Source organism: Aythya ferina (assembly GCF_964211825.1).
Source record: "Aythya ferina genome assembly, chromosome: 4".
Taxonomy (NCBI): Eukaryota; Metazoa; Chordata; class Aves; order Anseriformes; family Anatidae; genus Aythya; species Aythya ferina.
This window is the reverse complement of record NC_140300.1, coordinates 60,674,544-60,691,778: the sequence shown is the minus strand read 5'-3', so window position 1 is coordinate 60,691,778 and position 17,235 is coordinate 60,674,544. Positions and strand designations below refer to the sequence as shown.

General features: G+C 35.2%; 1 protein-coding gene across 12 annotated transcripts in view; it reads right to left on the bottom strand.

Annotated features, from left to right (window-relative positions):
* Positions 1 to 17,235, bottom strand: part of SGCZ (sarcoglycan zeta) — a 449,004-nt gene that overhangs the window by 136,417 nt on the left and 295,352 nt on the right. For 10 of the 12 annotated variants that reach the window (XR_014692796.1, XR_014692797.1, XM_084518527.1 and 7 more), the window contains exon 3: positions 3,291 to 3,392. The exons of the other annotated variants lie outside the window; for them this stretch is intronic. Coding sequence is in view for 8 of the 10 variants with exons in the window: in XM_084518527.1 (XP_084374653.1) it covers positions 3,291 to 3,392 (102 nt within the window). In the remaining 2 variants the exon portion in view is untranslated. The remainder of the gene's footprint in view (positions 1 to 3,290; positions 3,393 to 17,235) is intronic. 12 annotated transcript variants of the gene reach the window in all.

The following is a 17,235-nucleotide window of genomic DNA, read 5'->3' as shown; positions in this document are numbered from 1 at the left end:
AAAATAACTCCTTTTTGTACTCAGAGTATTTACTCTGTATCTCATAAGGCCAACTTGTTTTTTCTCCTTACCTTGACTCAACTAGAAACAATAAATGTAGATACCACATTAATCTAATGATTGCCTTCTTCTCAGCTGGCAATCCAGCTTGCATAAATAATGACAATTTTATTGGAAAATAAAGAAATAATTCCACAAGTCCATACCATTAATACCATGACATTTTGTCTTAACAGAACTTTCAGTTTTACCAGAAAATCCATGTGGCTTCAGCATAAGAGACTGAGTACTATTTTAAGTTAAACCTTTCAAGTTAGTATTCTTGTCCGTAGATCTTAGTCCTAGATTTAAAATATTCTCTGATTCAGATCATAGAACCCAAAGAAATCCATCTGTTGAGAATAGCTAGGCAAGCCACCTAAGAAATTTTAAGATACAATCTAACAATGTTAATGCAATCATCTCAGCATTACTTAAAGTATCAGCTAGGTGAAATGATCAAAAAGGTCCTTTCTTACCCTATGTTATCTTAGATAATTTTATTGTACTGTTACTCTGTATTCTTTTTCTTCAGAAACTACTTATGCATGAGCCTAAATTACAATAAACTAATGAGCAAACACAGCTAAGGTATCAAAGTGCCTATAGTCCAGCACATCCTTCAGTAATTCTCTGGACTGGAACTTATGTTCACCAAGTATGCTTTTCTTGTTGGAAAAAAAAAAAAAAAAAGTAAAAAAAAATCAGTAAGTAGTAGCTATTATACTGCTTATTCACTCACAATACAGAAAAAAACAATCAGAATTAATCAATTTTCAAGTCAGGATAAACAATCTTTTACTATCGTTGCAGAATTTATTTTCAAGTAAGAAAAAAAAATGTTGCATAAATTCGACAGTTTCAGAATTTTACTTTTCAAGAAATATAGCTATCTAACATTGCAGTCTTCATAGTGTCTAGGTTTATAAACAATACTTTGTATTCCAATACAAATACTGCATATTTTCCAAAACAGCCACCACACATCTTTCAACACGCAACACCTTGCTCTACTGATACGCTCAATAAAATAAATGAGACTAAGAGCAAAGTAGCTTGCTGCAGAGATCCATCTCTTGCTATCAGGGCAAAGGAAATGAAAGTGCAGTAAATACCACAAAGTTGCTTGAAAATAACTTTCCTTTTATCTAACCACCTGCTCATGAAAACACTCGTAATTGATAGCTTCAAGTTCTTCTCTTTAACACAAAAGGATTAAAAATCATAACTATCTTACAATTTATTTTTTTTTGAAGCGTATTATAACCTATAACCACAACTATCAACAGATCTACCAAATCCTTGCAAATAGCTTCTCAGAGTTGTTTTTTTTTTTTTTTTCTTTTTTTTTTACCATGCTGAGCTATCAACAGTGCTGCCAAGTGGGGGAAGTCTTGTAAAGAAAATAATTTTAAGATGACTCATTAAATAAATACATAAATTACTGCCTCATTTTGATGGATTATAGTGCATTCTCTTGCATCACAAACTTCCCATGGTATGGCTAAACTCCTGATCACTGAAGGACCATGAAAACTATGTATCTGTGAATTAACAGTTCAGCATCCCGCTGACTTTTGTAACAGGGTAATTTAAGAGAACGACTGGAGAAGGCATAAGAAGCATAGTTCAGTACCACAATTCAGCCCTTTAAAAGGACAGCATCAGAGTTATCTCTGTCATTATATCTTTCTCAGTGGTTAACTATGAAGATACTGGGTGGATACAGAGTGACTACCTGAAGCTGTGTCCATATAGCTTCAGTCTGGAACCCAGACTGAACCCACAGTCTATGCTCTAAAGGAACATAGACCTATGCACTCCTAAAAACAGATACCAGGAATGAAACAATCCCTGCAAATATACTTTAGTAAACTGGTAGGAGATCTATAGGCAAAATGATGAAGTCAAAAATTCCAAATGATTAAAAGGACATCAGTAATGTGCCAGGCATAAAGACCTCCAGTGAAAAAGAACGTGGCCAGCTGCTAGGGAGTGCAGAAGTACCAGTAATGGAGAACAAACAGGACACCCTCCAGAGAAGCACCTGATTAGGGAAGCAGCCAATAGTCCTGTCACTAAAAGCAAATGAGGAACCTATTCCAGCACTGGAGAAAAAGCAGCCACACCCTGAATAATGAGAACCACAACTACCTACTGTCCTCTCAAATCTAAATATATTTAAAACTCAACTATACTAAAATTCACCAGCCATTTTATTATTAATTCATGTCATTTTTAATAACAGAAATAATAATAAAAAAAATCTATGGAGAGATTCAAGTAGATTCAAGAATTCAAATTCATATTATACATCTTGTTGAGAACAAGCAGTAAGGGAGCTTAAATGAATGGCCTTGTTCTGAGATCATAAGTTCTGTCTTCCTGCCTTTAAAAGAGTGCAAATGGTTATAAATAATAATAATTATAAACAAAATATAAGTCAATTATGGTGTCACTTTATAATTTCCCTCCCAGACCTGAAGGACCAAACGGATGATAAATTTATGTGAAAAGTAGTCCAGAACACTATTGTTCTCAATGACAATATAGGATACTGACACTCTCTCCAAATAAAGCAGACAGTCTGATAAAGAAACTCATGAAACACTTCCATGAAAAGAACTATGAGGTACTGAACCAGTCCCTAATTAATAAAAAAGAAACAGCTAAGAACGTGAAGATTAAGAGGTAATGCATTTGAGATTGCTCACAATAGGATAGAATTCTTGGAAGTTAGATTAGGTAGGAAATAACTCAAACTAAAGGCAATCTATTTCAAGAAGGCAAAATTCGGTAAAAGGACTCTCAGAAGATCTCCTGGGAGACTTGCCTAAGGGGAAAAAAGAATTAGAGTGGTAGCTCCTTAATGAACCCATTTACCCAAAGGAGAAGAAAAGCTCCTGATAAATACTCAAGAATATCAACATTTTTGATGCCTTCTTTTTTTTTTTTCCTTTTCTTTTTCAATTTTCTTCTTCTGTCAAAAGGTCAACATAATTGGTTCCCTGCTTTAATTGGAGTACCATTGATAAAATGATAAAGATTAAGATCCTGCAGGGGAAGGGCTGAAGGGATGAAAGGGTTTAAGAATACTTGTATAAGCTAGGTATTTTCAAATGAGCTGAGTAAACTGAATCTTATCCTGTGGTAGCCAAAATCTGCAAGCCATAAATGATTAGCTAACGTGTCTACAAAACTGACATAACTCAAAGCAGTTGAGTGCGGCAATCCCTCATTTCCCCACTTACTCCATGTTGGCTCAGACTGTGGGGCAGTTTTTCTGCATGTGAAGGGAATTCCTTTTGGACGAAATTAAACCAGAAGTTCTGTTCAAAGTGCAGCAACAGTCTCTAAAAGGAACAGAAAGGTCCCAATCAATGCGTGATCTGCAGCACAAGCAAGTCCCACAGCAAGTAACAAGTGCACATGCACCACCAGAATACTCTCAAACCACAGAGAACTCACATGTTCTTCTGCTTCCCATACTACTTGAAATAATAAAGGTCTTGAGCTCAGTAGACAGCTCACATAGATGCCCCCAGCTCCTGATTTAATTCTTTTGTATTACACAAAAACCAGCTATAGTTCAATATATTTTTCTTTTTCCTCTTTCTACTTTCTACTTTCTACTTTCACTAGTACTTTTCTGAATTGTCTCATCTGTTGCTCTTGTTTCTTTTTTTTTTTTTTATTTATTATTATTTTTTTTAATAAATACTGACACCATTTTTCATCTTTCCTTCCCAATGGCAGGATCAACTTCTTTAGTCTAATAGAATATTCAGCGTCATCACATCCGCAGCCATAGTGACAGCTCATAGTCAAGGGACTATGCTCAAGCTATGCTCTCTTGCCTCTGTAAATTCTCCATCTCCTGACAGTCTTCCCCAGGAATTTTCATTTCCATCCATCCAAACTGTGCAATATCCTCTCTCATCTACACTGCCTCTTCATAGAAATAAAGACCTGAGGTGCCAGAATCACTGAAGGCATGAGAACACCAGTGTGCTACTGTCATCTCCACAAAGTGGATGAGCAGATGCTCTAGAGCTTGCTGAATCAACATTGAGCAGCCTACAGACCTAAAAGCAAGAGTTTGTAAGATAGCTTTCTTTTGACTATCTTTGAACTACATGTGTATCGGGGATGCACGTGGTTCAGGAGACCAAATTAATAATAAACAAATATGCATACCTATATCGTAGCCGTTGGATACCTTGCACAAATTGCTATTTTCTACTGAACCAGTCACATTTTACCACGTTAGTTTTTACTGTGTGGTTCCCAGTTACACAGCATACTTGCTGTATATTACACAGTCTTTGTAAAGGATGGATGAGGGCAAACTGCAAAGGTGAAAACTAGAAAGGCAGAATTGGTATCTATCTTTTAGAAGACAAAATAATAGCAAAAGGATCAACTTACTTTGAACTATTAAAATACCATAAAATCTATACCAGAATAGATAATAAAAAAAAATCTATAGGCAGCTGGAAGATGCCCATGAGATCAATGAGATGCAAAGCAAGGAAAGAGACACAACAACGGACAATGCAGTTACATGTTAAACATACTAAAACTTGATGGTGTTGTTCAGACTGGAGAAGAGAAATTAAAGAGGCACACACAATAATAATCTTAAAATATGAAAACACTTTCTTTGTATCCACTGAAAATTAGATAATAAACAATGAACCTAAACTGAGGAAACTGAGAATCAGGTCATTATTAGTAGAGCATTTTGACTCTAAGAACTAGAACAGAAAAATTTTGTATGGTTTTGTAACACCTATCCATGAAGATTTTTATAAACTTTTTGGATACACATCTCTGAAGAATGATGAACAGTTAAAGCCATATTGTAGCAGAAGCAAAACAAATAGCTTTTGGAAATCTCTTCCTGTCATTTTCTACCATTATTTTAAGATTTCCATGCAAAGGCCATTAAAAAAAGTACATATCTTCACAAGGTGCAGAACTGGATTTGTGCCTTTTTTGTTGAAGCCTTTGTACAAAATGCATTGAAGCCTCTTTTAAGCTCATGCTGCAAGTATCTAAGACACACATACTAAAAATAAATACATGACAGTAGAATAGGTTGGAATTACGATATTTTTCTTCAGAAAAAAAATCTATGTTTATGTTTTACTGAGCTTATTTCTAGAGAAATGGAAATTTTGTTTTCAAATACTATTTTACAAAAATCAAAGTGCATATTTTTGCATATCTCTGCATATTTTCCCGGACAGCTTTTAAATTAAAAAAAATAAATAAATAAATTAAAAGCAATGACAACAAAGGAAGCTTTTAAGAGATGAAGAGTATCTCTGAGTTAAATTTCAGTGATTGTCCATTCAGCAATGGTAAGCATCATAATTTGTCCTAACATAGCCTTTGAATACAAACAGTATTATTGTATTTATTATATGATGTCAGTTTCCACATTTATTGCCTATTTCATTGATCACCAAAATGCATATACATTTAGTTGGTTTAAGACCCTACACAAATGTTTTGCCTAAACTGTTTCAGTAATATAAAATCACTGTCTCAGTGAGTGGTGAAACCCTGACAAAATTGCAAAAACACAAGGTACTTGTTCTTTGTCTGCATAACTAACATTACCCATATGGGTTTTTTGTTTGTTTCTTTGTTTGTTTCTCCCCTTTTATGGCAGAATTAGTAGAGTGCTGGAATCAATGTGATTAATATTGTGCAAACAGGCAATTTGAGATTACATACGTAAGGTATTCTGTAGAGCAATTACACATGCAATCGATTATTCAGATCAAAACTGTAATAAATTCATTCACTCATATTCTTCATGATGCACAGAAGGGTGAGCATGATACTTGTTTATACAGAGGACAGAAGATACAGGAAAGAAGGTCCTAAAAACTGGGCTAACAACAGGCTGCAGACTGAAAACAAAAAAGAGTTGGGATGTGGCGTCTCCTGAGAGTAGTGACAGGCTTTGACAGATGAGTTCTGCTAAGCAAACACACCACAGTCTATCCAGAGAGCACAGATTCAGGACAAATGCAAGTTTTAGCAATAAAATTGGATTCTTTAATGACGATCCACCAATTAGAAAAATGCATATAAGCACAGACCATTAGAGAAATCAAAGGAAGTGTTGTGACTTTGGCTGGGTAGAGTTCATTTTCTTCATAGAGGCTGACACAGTGCTGTGTTTCATATTTTTGATGGTAGCACACTGATGTTTCACTTTACAGCTTCTTGTGCTGCCCAGTCAGCAAGGAGGCTGGGGATGCAACTGGGAGGGGACAGAGCCAAGAGAGGTGACCCAAACTGGCCAAAGGGATATCCCATGCCACATGGCATCATGCCTAGAAATAATAGTTGAGGTAAAAAAGGAGGAAGGGGGGACATTGGTAGTGATGGCATTTATCTTCCCAATAAACCATTACATGTGATGAGCCCTGCTGTCCTGGAAGTGGCTGAATGCCTGCCTGCTGATGGGAAGCAGTGAATAGGTTCCCTCTCTTGCTTTGCTTTTGCATATGGTTTTTGCTTTCCCTAGTGACCTGTCCTTATCTCAATCCACAAGTTCTTGCACTTTTACCTTTCTGATTCTCTCCCCCTTTCACCTGGGGAGAGTGAGCAAGCAGTGGTGTGGTGCTGAGGAAAATAACCAAGATATTGCCCTCTTCACCTTAACAAAAATATATTCAATTCCATATGTTGAAAGAGGCTTGAGAATGAAGAAAGAGAGGGTTGGATTGGGCAGGAGAAGTTAAAAAACAACAAACAAAAAAACAAAAAACAACACTGATTTTTCCCCACTTTTTTTTTTTTTTTTGAGAAAAATATTTGAGAAATTTTATTCTTTGCATACCCGCTCTTCAGTGTGAACCATCACACATTTCCTTTGATCTGTCATTATCCTTCACTACAGTGATAGTTCAGTCATCTGTCTTTTGTCAATTTGATTTTTTTTTTTTAAACCACTGTGAAAGAAACTCAGCTGTTTACTAGGAGGTCAGACTACATGCTCTTGTGGTCATTTCTAACTATTTTCTGTGTACAGAGGTTTCCTCAGAATATTGAGAAGATACACTAAGAAAATGAAAGGTATGAGGGGAAAAAATACATTAAAAAAAGAGTGCTATAATACAATAAAGTAACCCCAAATCTTTCAAGTCTTAAATAAATTATCTTAAATAAATGACCATATGCAACATGAGGGCATTTTGCTCTAGTGAAATAAATATAAAAAATATTTTACTGTGAACCTATCACTCCTATCACTTCCTGAAACTCTAGGCAAGCATTCTGTGTCTAATGATTCACTAAAGAAAAATACAAAATGAAGAGAAACGTACGTATGTCAACTCACTTTTACTTCTCAAGTGTCTAAACCTCACCCTTTCATACCTGTTTTCCAAGACATATCACCCCAGATGTATCTTAATTCAAAAGAAAAAGCACTCACAGGTATATTTTTCAAGGCTGAGTATCTTAGTTGCTTCCAAAGAAAAATACTTCTTCAGTGTAACAGGCACAGACTAACCACAAAGAAAAGATCCTTAACACTAAACAATATGTACGGCTTTGAAATATTAAAAATACATATCCATTTGTTGGGTTGTTTCCTTTCACTTACAAGTCTCATGAAATTTCTCAATTTCACTACTATTCTTTATGTCTTTATTTCACTACTATTCTTTATGTCAAAAAAAAAATCAAATTGACAAGACAGATGACAGATACAATCAACACTATTCTTTATGTCCACAGGTAAGAAAGACTGATCTCAGATCATACAATTATTCCGTGATTTAATACTCACATTTCAGTAATACAACTTTTGATAGGACAGAAATAAGTAGCAAGAGGAAAAAAAAAAATAATAAAAGTAAGTTAAAGGAAAAGCTTCTTCACAATTACTGCTACACATTTTAGAACAGAACAAATGATAAATTCTCTCTAAATTCACTTCATAGGCAGAAATCATGAAGTGCATAAAAAGAAGTGGAGCCTTCTATCACCTAAGATAAGGGAAATCTTGGGTTAGATGAAAGGTATTGAGATTTTTGCCAACAGGTTTACTATACACAGCATTTTAGCATGTATACACAATACATTTCCTCATCCCCAAGTTTTAATAAAGCTCCAGATTTACAATGAAGTTGAACAAACATAACAAAGAACAAAATCTAATGCTTGGTCTTTTTTTTTTTTTTTCCCCATCCAGTGAACAAGAACCATATAATGACAACCCATCATTGCTGTTGGTAGTATTTTCCAGTGTATCAAAATAAATAAATAATGATTAAAAAAAATAATGCAAACTTATTGTAAACGTAATATCTTATCTGATCTGATAAGACACCATATGCAGACTTAAAAGTATCCTAACCTTATGCTCCTAAATGTACCTTTACAAACCCAGATTTTGCAAACATTCAGTACCACATTAATCCCTATCTCTACGATAAACAACTTCTGTAACAATGAGAAGGAGGAGAAAAACGAAACGTTGTTAAACTTAAATCTCACAAACGAAGTATTTTATCTCTAAGCTCCTAACTTTTGATGCCACAAAGGGTTAAATGAACTCAGTTATATCAAGAGGACAGTTTCAGAAAGGCAAATCCCATTTGCCCTTTCCAGAAGGTATTTTCAGATTTTAATTGCACTTTTAAATTAGCTAGTCTCATAAGCATAACTCTGACAGATACAATCAACAAGTGCTGAGCATCTGCATTATAACACAACACCCGCTGTAGGAAGACAGCTGCATTAGCTAAAGTGCCCTATATAGGCAACCCTATATAGGTTTTCTTGTAACCAAGAATCCACAGTAGATTTCAAGAATGTATTTAGCAATTCTGGGATGAATTAATTCATCACTAGACTGCACTGAGGGTGGGGGGGATAGAAATCAAATTACCCAGCAAAACAAAACCCAAAATATTAATGTATTTCTGTAGTAAATAAAACACTATGTTAAAACAAACAACTAGCTACCAGAAACCTGACTGTTTTTTTGTCCTCTGATCTCTAACATGTAGTTTTATCACATTTCTAAAAAAAAAAAAAAATTAAATCTGATGTTTTATCTTATTCAGAGTTGAAATATATATGTTAGCATTCTGAGATTAGAATCGATGTTTACATGTCTAAGAAATTTGACCAAAACAAGAATAATAAAAAAGGGTGTTAACTTATACATTGTATGCCAAACTTGTTTTCTTCTACATTGGTATACCAGACAGCCTCCAGCTTTAAATAAGTAAAAAATTTTTGTCAAGTTCATCTGTTTTATTATTCCTCTTGGCACAAACTAAATTTATCACAAGTTTGAAATACATTATATGTTGTTTTATTAGATTAATTTAATTGTATATTGGCATCAGCATATGTCAAAATTAATGGCTTTTTAATGACACTACATACTAATGATTAACTAGAAATACTGAAAAGGGGGTGAAGGTATGGTTTTAGGAATGATTAATATGACAAGGTTATAAATATTACTATACATAAGACTGACACACACAAAAGAATAAAAATAGCTTTGTCTCCCTCTTCCTTCCATTCTGGGTGCAGAGTTACTGTTTGCTTATATATTATATAAAATCTGTAAGGAGTCTGCATAGCCCTGCTGTTCCTAAAATATATTTCCCTGAAAATAAAACTGAAACTGTGTTGAGGTTCAACCCAGCTGGCAGCTAAGCACTGCATAGCAGTTTGCTCACTCCCCCTCAGTGGGATGGGGGAGAGAATCAGAAAAAAGGGTAAAACTCCTGGGTTGAGATAAAGATTGTTTAATAGGACAGAAAAGGAATGGAAAATAACAACAATAATAATGATGATAAGGGTATATACAGAACAACTGATACGCAATGCAATGCTCACCACTCTCTGACCAATGCCAAGCCCATCCCTGAGCAGCAGCAGCAGCCGCCTCCAGCCAACCCCCCCAGGTTATTGTTCACCATGAGGCTGTGCAGTGTGGGACATCCCTTTGGCCAGCCTGGGCCAGCTGTCCTGGCTATGTCCCCTCTCAGCTCCCAGTGCATCCTCCCCAGCCTCCTCGCTGTCAGGTAAGCACAGGAAGCTGAAAAGTCCCTGCCTTAGTGTTAGCACTGCTCTGCAACAACTGAATCATCGGTGTGTCATCAGCATTGTTCTCATCCCAAATCCAAAACAAAGCACCATACCAGCTACTAGGAAAGAAATTTACTCTATCCCAGTCAAAACTAGAACAAACTGGAAAAAAAAAAAGAAAAAAAAAAGAAAAAAAAGGAGCAAATACTGCATTTGTAGATGTAATATCATGATGACACAAAACAAGCACACACCAATTTTTTTCCTGACCTAGGGTTAACTTGTGACTCTTCTCCAAATTCTAGCTGCAGAGCAGGACAGAAGCACATTCCACCCTCTGACTTCAAAAAGCAAACAATGTGAGATAAAAAGAATTTTTAAAAAGAGTTTAAATATTTTCCTCATATTCTTTGTGGTTTTAAAATGCTACTTACAAAAAACGAAAGCCTTAAGTCATTTGTGTCTGAAGCTTCAAAACCTGATTGAAAAATCCATTGAAATAGAAGTGGGGGAAAAAATAAGGGCATTTTTAAGATACTTAAAGCAATGGAATCAGAAAACAGTTGCCCTTCCCCAGTTTCTGCCAATGCCTGATATTGTATTTATGTACAAATTATGTAATGCCACACAGTCATGATATTTAGTTTTATCAAGCAAGATACAATGCATCACCATAGCTTTATAATAGATGTGATTAGGAAGTGGCTGATACCAAAAATTAGATCCTTAGATCCTAGAAATGAGAATATAAGATGGAGTCTGACATGTTAGGTCTCTGATTCTTACCCATATTTATCTCAGCATGATTCTCTGATGCTGGTGCATGTCCTCTCAATATTATAGCTTCATTACTGTAACTCTTCTCATTGAGCGGTAACTTGGAAGACATACCACTTGTTCCTGCACTACATGAGATGATTTTCATCCCTCATTCTTGTTTAGCAATGATCTTGATTAAACTTATCATGTTTCCAAACTCTGGTTGGATTGATTTTGGTTATATTTGAGGCCTCTTACATGTAAGGGTCTCCAGTAGACCTTATTCCTGTGTTTCGCCTTACTATCTTTGAAGACAATCAATGGAATTTTAAGCAAAGAGTTTTTTATTTTGGTTTGAAATAGTCCTTATCCCTATCTGTACCAGAAATGAGGCTAATATTATGCCTCTTATGAAAACAATAATTAAATGAATCCTACATGTTACACATTAGTCATTATTAATTCCATTACAACATTTTCTTTTACATTAATGCATGTTTGGAATATTTTGTTAGATTATTTTTGGTTGATGTTAATAGCAACTTAAAATATAGAGAACTGTACAACAATTACCTAGCTTATAGAGCCTGGTCTTAACAATTAACATGAAGTTTGTTGTAATACTGAGCTATACTCAATCTCCATACTCCCTAGGAAAACACTTCAGTCAACTTTACACAAACAGTAAGAGCAGAAGGTAATTTCAGGGTGGCTAATAATACCCCTGAGACAAATATACTTGCAGAAATAGTTCAGTAAATGCAACAGCCTGGGTGTTAAAAGCCCTCATGCTCAAAGTGGTCAGCAAGAGACTTCTATAAGGAAATGTGTATGTTACAGAATAAAGCTTTGATAACACAGCCCTCTTTTTTTTTTTTTGCAGTGTATGCTGCCTCCAGCTTCAGAACTTAGCTTCATTCAGAATTATTTCCCCTCCACTGCTTCATCACTTTTGATATCGAATTTTTGACAAGCTTGTCTAAAGCATTAAATTCTAATACACACATATGCATTTATCACCTTCACTGCATTTTGCTAAAGATATATGCTTACCTGGTTCATCCCTATTCTGACTGAAAAAATTAAACCCTGACTGAAACTATTTAGAAACTGAGAGTTTAACTTCAGAAAAAGAGAAGAAAACACTAAAATCTCTACGCAGTTAACAGTCTTGCAATTAGGCCATTTATTTTAGATTAAGAAAGAAAAACCCTTAACATGAGGAGACAAAGATCATGTTGGAAACTACTTTTGACACCATTTCCCACAGTGCTCTCCTGTATGAACAGAGAAAGCATGAACAACAAGAAGATGCTGTTAGTTGGGCCACCTGGGAAGTAGGTAGAAGTTTGCTGTACAGATTGTAGCTGGCTCCAAACAGTGCCGCAGGCAATGTTGAGTCCCATACTGCTCAAAGTTTTGTTCAAGAGCTGGATGAGGAGACAGAACACACCCACAGCAAATCTGCAGATTATGCTAAATGAGGAGGAGAAGTTTATAATCCTGAACAGCAGAGCTTGCTTAGGAAACTTGATGATGGGGACAACAAAAATCTCACAGTTCGTGCTGAGACACGTGTAGTTGCACACTGGGTAAGAATAATATGCATGAGCACAGGCGGGTGCTCATATACCTTAGGTGTTTACCTATGAGTACCTACCAGCTGTGCTGAAAAGGACTGGAGGTTACAGCAGGTTGAGCATGAGCCAACAGCATGCTCTCTCTGTGGATAAAGCAAATGCACATTGTGTGATACTAGCAAGAAGGCCACCAGCAGACTGAAGGAAACCCCTAGTCCCCTCTACTTGGTCCTGACAAACCCACATCTGGAATACATGGCCAGTTTTGTTCTTTATATTTGCACCAGATCAAGACTGATGCTTAAAACCAAAGAAAATCTTGTATGGGGCTGCTAACATGGTCAGAAGCCTAGCTCACAGGATTTATAAAATAATGTTGAGGGAGCTGAAACTGTTCAGCCTGGTGAAGAGATGACTAAGGAGAGATATAACACAGATTTTAACTCCCCAAAGAGCAGTTATGAAGATGTGGAGCTTCAGCAATAGCAACACAACAAATATTCATCATCACAAATTACAACCTGTGAGCCCCAGGCTGAACATCATGAAAATGTAATTTTCTGCTAGAGGAGGACAATGTGGAAATGTGATACTGAGTGACTATAGCAGCTTCAACCCTTGGAGGTTGTCAGGACACCAGCTGAACCTGCCTGGTGTTCATAACACTTTACTCAGAGGCTGGGCTACAGGAATTCCAGAGGTCCATTCTACCAAAATTTCTGTGTCCTTGTAACCAAAAATTCCATTGGAAGTATCTGTACCCATTTACTACTACAGAAGAGATATAACCTTTTGAAAAGCGTTGCTTCCTGTGAGATTAAAATAATGCAGAAGTGGAACAAGTTCAGAAACTGGACAAAGAGACTAAAGAAATGAAAACCTTGCATGCAAAGAAAGGTTGAACAAAATATTTAGAGATGACATGAGTAAGGTGAAACATGGCAGAGATAAAAGCTAAAACTAGTGCATAAAAAAGTGAGAGCTCCAAATAGCTGTCTCCTGATATGAAAATGAAAGTCAGACGCAGAAGCAAACATTTTTTCTTCAAGCTTTAATTTTATCTGCACAACAAAATGCCACAATACAGTACTAAATCCCTGTGATTCAAAATAAAAGCCAGTCATTAGTAACAGAGATTTGAAGAAAAGAAAGTCAGAGGTAGGATTTCAATAACTGAGTATTCATTAACAGGCTTCCTGAATGCATCCTGTGAAGCATTTGGTACTGGCCACTTGCCAGTCTGCAGGGCAAGGCAGTTCACTGGTGTACCTGGAGCAGGCTTTGAACATTGGGAAGGCTCACACAAACAGAAGGCAGATTTGAAGCAGCCTTTACCTTTCTGAGCTGACAGCACAGAAGCACCTATGTGATGAGACCCAGGAGTTTGATCTGTCACTTTTTCCCATAATAATATATCAAGTGATGATACAATTTTTTTTTACTATGCCTTTTGAAGTCCAGTTGCTAGAATAACATGCTCTTAGCTGCAGAACAATACATTACTACCGCCAACTGTTATTTAACATTTCATATGTTAAATTCTTAGTGGTATTAATTATTTAGAGGGTAAAGCCAACTCAATTCCTAAAATGTAAAATAAGGACCCAAAGTCTCCTTTGATGTATATCCTTTGAAATTTAATGTGTCATAAATCTTCCAGTTGGGTATTTTTCCAGTTTAAACCCATCACATTATACGAGCTTACCAGAAATGCTTTGTGCTGTTCAGTTGAAGTATGCTACTTATTCACTAGGTAATTCAACAAGCTTTGCATCAAGATTAGATATTTGCAATTTACAGAGAGTATCTTTTATGAGCAATGTTACAGTCCTAATTTTGGAGTACATTTTGTAGCAAACAGGAATCACCACCAACTGTTTTGAAACTTTTTGCACTGAAACACATGGCATGCTTGCAAGTAAAAACAACACTATCCCACAAAAACAGAGGGAAAAAAAAGCACAAAACCCAAACCTTTTCCATCAAGATGACAAAGCATCAGAATTATTTTTATAGATAAAGGAATGATGCTACTTTAAATAAAATTAATGATTTCCTAAGCTATTTGACATTCTAAACCAGTATAGGTAGAGACAGAAAAAAAAAAAAAAAAAGTCTGGCAGGTACATTAGGCCAGGTGTCAGGTTAAAGTTTAAATATTTTTAGAGGGTGTTCTCTTTAAATAAGCAGACGTATAATCAGACAGAAAAATCTATCAATTAACATTTAGCTTTAGCACCATTTATAATCTAGATGATATTTTTAAACCTAGAAATCCTGGGAAAAGATAGTTGTAAAAAAAAAAAAAAAAAAAGTAGTAGTAGTAGTCCAAAGAACTCATCACAGTTATTACGTTATTACCGCATTTTTCTTATTTCTATAAGTATACCTGATCTTCATTTTTTAAAATTAACTTCTAAGTGCCATTTTTTTCCTCTATAGAAATAAATGCAAAGAGAAAAATATGTGAAGAGACTGAATCTGGGTGAATAGTTTCACCTAAGCATCCTATAAAATCTAATGGTAGCACTGCACATAATGTAACACAGCAGGTTTAGTGGTAAGGGGAACACAAATCAGGAAATAAACTGATCACGAACTGTGTTTATAGAAAAGTATGTTGTTTCGTAGATTTACAAGAAGATGTAGGCAGAAGAGTGTACTGCATAGGCAGTACAACATGATGGCTGTAGATTCATTTTAAAATAATGTCAGATACTTCAATATTATGCGTTTTAAGGAGTTGTATCATGTAATGCATGTGCTTAAATTATGTCACTTAATAGAAGACTACAAGCTAAGGAGTTCACAGCAATGATTTCAGCTGGGGAGCGGTACCTGCATTTCATATCTGGAGAAACTTACTCCTTTGCACCCGAAGGAAAGGTAAACAATTTTCGTAGCTGACACTGGTTTTTAAATGGGGGCATGTTTAAGAGAAAACTGAGGCAATTAAAAACAGTAAAGTTTTTTTTTGTTTATTTGTTTGTTTTAGTAAAGATTTTCGACACAGACTGAGAGCTCAAAGAATTTTAAATGGCAAGCTTCTCAATTAAAAAAACAAAAACTTTAAGGGTTGGCATAGCCAATGTATACAGAAGTATATGAAGTCTTTTCCTTGTTGAAAGCACTTGCATCAGTCTTGCATAAGGACTTCTATGGGCATTCTTTTTCTTGACAAGATGGAGAATTATCTCTCAAAGTTCACTAAGTTTGAAGGTAGAACTAAAGAGCAAGTAAGTGTCCCCCCTCTAATACAAGAAACAAACCGAGCTCCTCATTTTAAAACATTTTCAAAACACTGTGCACGTACACAGTTTCACTTTAAAGTTCTTTTCAACTTATTGTTCTTCTTTTAGGAGCAGAAATGGAAGGAAAGCTACAGTATTTCTGTCAGGACATCTATCCCAAATGAAATTGAAAGTTAGGGATTTTGTTTGTTTGTTTTAAATATATTCCAGGATAGCGTGTATTGTCTTAATCAGCTAGCTCAGGTTATCCATTATGATTTGTAACTCTTTTCTAAAAACTCTTTTCCTTCAAGATAACATCCCTTACACTGCTGCTTGGTCAATGGTTTGTATACCTAGATAAATTAGTTTAAATACTTTTTATTACTTTTTTTTTTTTTTTTTTTTAATATGTTTGATCTATATTGTGTTATAATTTACTATTAGTGATTTGTTATCCTCAGTATTTGTCACACATCCAATATTTTTATTATGCTCTGTGTGCAGCTATCAACCTATAGATAACCTCTGGTATCAATGCCGGGTCACTGATGAAAAACGTTGATTATGAAATCAGCTGAGAGGTGATAACACCCATTTATGCTCCTCAAGTAGTAAGCCAGTTTTTGAACTTGTAAACATTCCTTACTATTTCAAAATATATTGAAATAGAAAGGATGACATAAAATTATGTCAAAAGCTTTAAAGTACATTAATCACTAATACCACGTTATCAAACAGTAAGTAACCTAATTGAAAAAGGTGTTAAGAAAACGTTCTAAGAAAAGGTTCAAAGCAAATGCAGATGAAATTTTGTCTCAAATATCTATTCCAACAGAGAAACAATGTTCTGAAACCCTATGGTCAGAAGGTAGCTTAGAGCAAAGATGCAACACAAAGCTTTAAAGAGTATTCTTTTGATAAAATATAAGTGCTCAAGCACATGGAAGCAGAGCCCTCACATTTATCCAGTCTCTGTTATGAATTCTAGATGCATGGCCAGAGAATAACTGTGGTAATGCCTTGGCAAAGCCTCTTTTTCCCTACAGCAAAAGGCCAACCATGGATGAAGATCTTATGCTTGGCTGAGTTCAGGGATCATTACTGTGACAAACAAAAGAGAAGAGAATGTTAATGCTCTCATGCACAAATATGTACAGATCATAACTCTAAAAAAAATAAAAAAATAAAAATAAGTCTCCCTTTTTCTATTGAAGCTACTTTAAACTAGACTAAAACAATATTTCCACTTCTTTCTTCTCAAAAGTAGAAAAAATGGTGGAATAGAATTTGATGAAGTTTTCATTGCATTAAAAAAAAGTTTGAAAAATAAGAAGTATTTTGAGATGGTAAAGTTGGTAAACCAATTACACTATTCTGTTTGTATTACATTGCTGTAATGTTTCTAAAATCTGGAAAACACAAACACTGCATTTTTATACACTACTTTCCAATGTTTTCTCTTTAATGCCTCATGCATATACCTATAATGCATATAACTATAACAAAATTAAGAAGCAAAAGATTCAAACAACCCTATGATATAT